The sequence below is a fragment of the Peromyscus leucopus genome, chromosome 16_21 (assembly GCF_004664715.2).
Source record: "Peromyscus leucopus breed LL Stock chromosome 16_21, UCI_PerLeu_2.1, whole genome shotgun sequence".
In the NCBI taxonomy this organism is placed as follows: Eukaryota; Metazoa; Chordata; class Mammalia; order Rodentia; family Cricetidae; genus Peromyscus; species Peromyscus leucopus.
Window position 1 is genome coordinate 70014248 of NC_051084.1, and position 6097 is coordinate 70020344.

General features: G+C 39.6%; 1 protein-coding gene across 1 annotated transcript; it reads right to left on the reverse strand.

Moving 5' to 3' along the window:
- Positions 1 to 2615: 2615 nt before the first annotated feature.
- On the reverse strand, positions 2616 to 5013 carry LOC114707454 (R3H domain-containing protein 2-like). The gene is given in 2 exon segments (XM_037199580.1): positions 2616 to 3209; positions 4951 to 5013. Coding segments are annotated over 2 exon segments (657 nt in total).
- Positions 5014 to 6097: the final 1084 nt, after the last annotated feature.

Consider the following 6097-nt stretch of genomic DNA (forward strand, 5'->3'; position numbering starts at 1 on the left):
TCAGGATCCATCCCTGGTGCATGGGCAGGCTTCTGGAAAACGGTGTCTGTGGTGTGACACCTTGCACAGCCTTGGTGCAGTGGGAAGGGGCTTGGACCTGCCTAGGCTCAGTGTGCTGGGCTCTGCTGACTCCCAATGGGAGACCTCGATTTGGGGTGTGTGGGAATGCAGGGTGGCTTGGGAAAGAGGGCTGGGGGGTGGGAGGAGGGAGGAGGGTTGATCTGTTGATAGTATGTGGAGTGAGTAGAAAATTTCTTAATAAATTAAAATGAAAGAAAAAAAGAAAAAACACAATGACAATGAAAAAAAAAGAAGCAGCAAGATGGTGTAGCCATTTTAATGTTGGACAAAATAGACTTAAATGGAAACCAATCAGAATATATAGGCAAGGAGACCACATACTTATAAAAGGAAAAATACACAAAGAAGGTATTGCGGTTCTTAACATCTATGGATCAAACACAAGGGCGTCCAAGTTTGTAACAGAAATGCTACTATGGCTTAAAACACATATTAACCCTCACACACCGATAGTGGGAGACATCAGTTCCCTCTTCTCACCAATAGGCTGATCATCCAGACAGAAAATAAGCAGAGAAGTACTGGGTCTAACAAATGTTATAAACTAATTGGATCCAACAGATATCTATAGAACATTTCACCAAAACACAAAAGAATATATCTTCTTGGCACCTCATGGAAATTTCCCCCAAATTTACCACATACTTGGACACAAATAAAAATTCTCAATAGATACTAGAAAATTGAAATAACTCCCTGCATCCCATCAGACCACCACAGATTAAAGCTGAATATCAACAACCACAAAAACAACAGAAATGTTAAAAATTCAACCAAAATACTCTTTACTGAATAAAATGGATCAAGGCAGGAATTAGAGACTTTTTAGAATTGATTGAAAATGAATACACAACATACCCACACTTATGAGACAGAATACAAATAGTTCTAAGAAGAAAGTTCACAGCACTAAGTGCCTATACTAAAAAAATTGGAAATATCTCATACTAGTAGCTTAAGAGCACACCAGAAAGCTCTAGAACAAAAAGAAAGCATCACACCAAAAAGGAGTAGACTGCAAGAAATACCAAACTCAGGGCTGAAATCAATAAAATAGAAACAAAAAAGTCTACAAAGTATCAATGAAACAGTTACTCCTTTGAGGAAATCAATAGGGTTGACAAACCCTTACACTAAAAGGCAGAGAGAGACTGTCTAAATTAAGAACATAAGAAATGAAAAAGGGGACATGACAACAGATGTCAAGGATATCCAGAGAATCCCAGAGACATAGTTGGAAACCTGTATTCCAACCAAATGAAAAAATCTAAAAGAAATGGAAATTTTTCTATATAAATATCATTTGCCAAGCTTAAATCAAGATCAGATTGTAATCTGAAGAGACCTATAATCCCTGGTGAAAAAGGAGACAGTCATTAAAAGTCTCCCACCCACCCCCAAAACAAAGCAAAACAAAACAAAACCCAAAAAATCCATGGCCAGATGGTTTTAGCACACAGTTCCATGGAATTTTCACAGAAAAGTTAATGTTAATACTCCTCAAATTTTTCCATAAAATAGAAACAGAAGAAACATTGCCCATTCATTTTATGAAGCCATAGTTACTCTGATATCCAAACCACATAAAGAAAGACCCAGCAAAGAAAGAAAAAAATACAGACCAATTTCCCTTCTCAACATAGATGCAGAAATATTCAATAGAACCTGCAAACTGAATCCAAGAATACATCAAAAAGATCATCCATCATAATCAAGTATGCTTCATCTCAGAAGTGCAAGAATGTTCAACCTACAACCTCCCCTCAGTAACTCCCTGAATAAACAAAATAACAGATTAAATAAAATGTACAGTGAATACACCCAGCAAACATCTGTAGTGCAATTGAATACTGTGTCTGTTATTGTGGCACAAACCTCAAATGAATGATATACAGTGTTCTGGGGATCGTGTGTGTGTGTGTGTGTGTGTGTGTGTGTGTGTGTGTGTGTGTCTGTGTCGGAGTTCCAAGATTAAACTCTACAGGATTTTGGAAGACAATGTAGGAGAAATGACAGAATGGGGAAATCAATTTATTTTTTTAAATTCTGTCCATATAAATATTTACATGAGGACCAAAAGAGGACGGGAGATTGAGATGGCATGGAAATGGGAGAAGAGGGGAGTATAGGACCTTCTCAATTATACTTCACCAAAAATTAATTTCATGGTGGGAGAAGAGATAAAAAATGATAGAAAAGAGCCAGGCAGTGGTGATGCACGCCTTTAATCCCAGCACTCAGGAGGCAGAGGCAGGCGGATTTTTTAGTTCGAGGCCAGCCTGGTCTACGAAGTGAGTTCCAGGACAGCAAGGACTAAACAAAGAAACCCTGTCCTGAAATATATATATATATATGAAGGAGAGGGAAACAGAAGGGGACCAACCAGGGAAAATAGGGACGGAAAGGAGTTCCGTGACAGTGTGAGAAGGTCTGCTTCTCTTTTCAGCCATAAGGTGGTAGACTGGCTCAGTTGTTCTGCCTTGGCTGCCTCTACTGCCCCCACTCCTACCGTGCCAGTCCCTCCCTTGGTCCATTTATTGGGAGCTCGCTGGCTCCAGGATCCTCAGGTGGTAGTTCTTTTTAGCCCCTCAAAGTTTAAAGTGACTCTAGGCAGCCAGGGGACTGGGGAATACACCCACTATGGTGTTCGAGACAGCGAGGTCCGAGTGGCAGCCATTCTCTCCTGTCCCTCTGCTGTTATCCCCACCTGCACCAGGCAGCCCCTGAGCATCCTTAAGCCAGTGGATCTTGGTGCCAGACGTGGCAAGCTGGGTGAAAAGTTTGTCTACCTCTGTACGGGTGATTCCTTCGAGGAGGTCTGTTGCCTCCAGCACCCTTCCCAGCACATCTGCTGTCCCCAGGTCAGTGGCGGCAGATTTGAGTGCTCGTCTCTTTCTTTGGTTTCCGTGCTTCAACCCACTCTGTCCTTGGTGCATGGTGTGAGTTGACTGGTCATGGAGCAAGGGATGACAGATGGACAGATTGTATTGCGATGGCTGATCCAGCAGGGAATAGCACCCATCATCCTGTACAGGACACTCAGACTGGGGGAATGGCATGAGGACAGGCAGGGGACGGAGTCCAGTGCAGACATTGCTGAGGCTGGTGACAGAAGAGGGTGCTGGAGACTGGATAGACAAACAAAAAAAGAAATACCACGTGACCATCTCATTAGATGCAGAAAAGGCCTTTGATAAGATCAAACACCCCTTCATGAGAAAAGTCCTGGAGACATTAGGTATTTAAGGGGCAAACTTCAACATAATACAGGCAGTTTATAGCAAACCCACAGTCAACATCAACTTAAATGGAGGCAAACTCAAAACAATTCTACTAAAATTAGGAAAAAGACAAGGTTGTTCACTCTTTCCTTATCTATTCAATGAAGTACCTGAAGTCTTAGCTAGAGCAATAAGACAACTAAAGGAGATCAAGGGAATGTAAATAGGACAAAAAGAAGTCAAAGTATCTTTATTTGTAGATGATATGATAGTATATTTAAGTGACCCAATATTCTGTTGGTTTGTTTTAACCAGCTTTGGTACTTCTTGTTTTATCTTATTATATTTTATTTTGTTATGTTTTGTTGTTCTTTTCTAATGAGAGACAGAAAAGGAGTAGATCCAGATAGGAAGGGAGGTAGGGAGGAACTGGGAGGAATAGAGAAAGGGGAATCTGTAATCAGGATATATTATATGAGAAAAGAATCCATTTCTGATAAACGGAGTGGGAATATATTATTGTGATCCAATAATTTTCCAAAGAATTCTGGGTTAAAATTTGGAGGCAGGAAAATGTTTTCCTCCCAAAGTAAACAAATTGTTTTATGCTAGAAAGACATATTATATTAATATTAATAACATATTAGTCATGTTTTATGGAAGAAGTACTTGTTTGGGGAATATGATTCCATTGACATTGATTTTGCTGCTGAACCAGAGGGTGTCCCCATGGTTTACTTCAGTTCCTGCTTTCTCAAGGTATCAGTGTTATTGTAAAAGGAAGACTCACAGGACTGCTGTGCAGTGACTCACTCATCGACTCCTTTTAATACACAGTTCATATGGACTCCTCCCATATATTTTGAGATTTGAGACACAAATGACCTGTATATAAAGGTTAACTGGTGCCAACCAACTACTAATATATTAAGAATGGGACTTACTTCTGAAGCTGTCTTAAATTTTTTTTTTGTTTATTTGAGAGTATGCCTAAATATCACCAACCTGTGGCGTGATGAACAGAGCACACAGCTCTGTACATGGAAATAGGAGGCAAGAGTTTGAAGTCAGCTGGAAGCAAATTGTTGTAAAGATGAAAATTCCTTTACTGGAAAGAGAGAAACTAGTAGAGATAGAGCTGAAAGATAAAAACCAAGCCAGGCCAGTGAACCTAACACTAACTGGATATTTTACCACAAGAAATTTAAGCAGTGGCTCCCATAATTTGGAGTTGAAGTAAAATATTTTATTAAGTAGTTCCAGCTCATTCATCTCAAAATAATTTATTGGATATACATACACAAAATAAAAATAAGTACATTTAATTCAAATATCTTGGACTATTAAAATATATTAATGTTAATATTAATCAAGTAACAAAATTAATAAATGTAAATGGATCCTCAAAAACAAATAAATAAGCAAAAACCAAATAAAATGGAAAGACTGATAGTGCAGAAGCCAGACAGAAATAAACAGACTAGAAGTGCAAACATTAATCTTGATCATGATTAAATTAATTGAAATAGAGAAATATGATGCAAGATATTATAAAAAGAGGTCATGTACCCTAGAGAACCACCTGTTATTGCCCCTTCCCTAAAATAAATATAATTTCTAATTGCATTCTAAGCACTTGTCTTCATACCTGTAGAGAGTTGTAGCTCTCGCCTCCCAAACCAAAGAAGCTTCTTTTTGCAGCAGAGACCATTACAGAAACCTACAACATGCAGAGAATGGTGAGGTGCCCAGCACCAACTGATAACATTCACAACATAACCTCTACACCTCAGGCTCAGAGAACATCACAGAAGAGGAGACAGAAAGATTGTAGGAGCAAGAGGACCAGGAAGTGTGCTGTGGGATGGTCTTTCTGTATGCTGTGAATATGTGCTGCTACCATTGGTTAATAAAAAGCTGCTTTGGCCTATGGCAAGACAGGTTACAGCCAGGTGGGAAATCCAAGAGACATACAGAAGAAAGGTGGAGCAAGGAGATGCCATTCAGCCATCCAGGGAGAAAGATGCCAGCAGACTGGTAACACTGTTGTTTATTAAGTGGCACAATGCTTTCTTTCATTAAGTGGCACTATTTACCATGTGAGAAGAGCCACAAGGTACAATAAAACCCACTATAAGGGTTTATTAAGGGAAGGGAACAGAAGGGATATGCTTAGGCCTATGGGAATGATCTTGAAGGAAAAGGGGAGAGGGATAAGTGGGAACTGCTATTATAGATTTGCTCACACATGTGCACATGGGCTTACATAGCTATGCCATGCATGAGCATAGATTATGTGATCACACTGCACACAAATTACATGATCGTGCAGCACATGGATTACATAGGACATAAGGCCCTGGGATAACTAAGCATCTTGCCTGGCTACTGGACAGTGCATGTGTGGTCATGTAGCTAGGGGAGTGTCTAGGAATTCTAACAAACACCATGGCTACATGACAAAATATAGATTAATAGAAATGGGTTAATTTAAGATATAATAGCTAGCTATCAATAAGCCTGAGCCATAGACCAAACAGTTTGTAGTTAATATAAGCCTATGTATATTTATTTGGGACTGAATGGTGGTGGGACACAGGAAAAGATTTGGCTATATCTGGTATTTTAACGTGGGGCTGGAATTTCCACATAAGTCCTGACAAAAGCTTAAAAAAGGATTCTAGACCCACAAAAATGTGAGTCAAATGCAGCTTCTTAGTAGCCAATTTTTTTTTTCAGATAGGCTCTGTTGCTGGCAGCTAAGAGATGCATGGCTCCTTTAACCGACAGCTTCC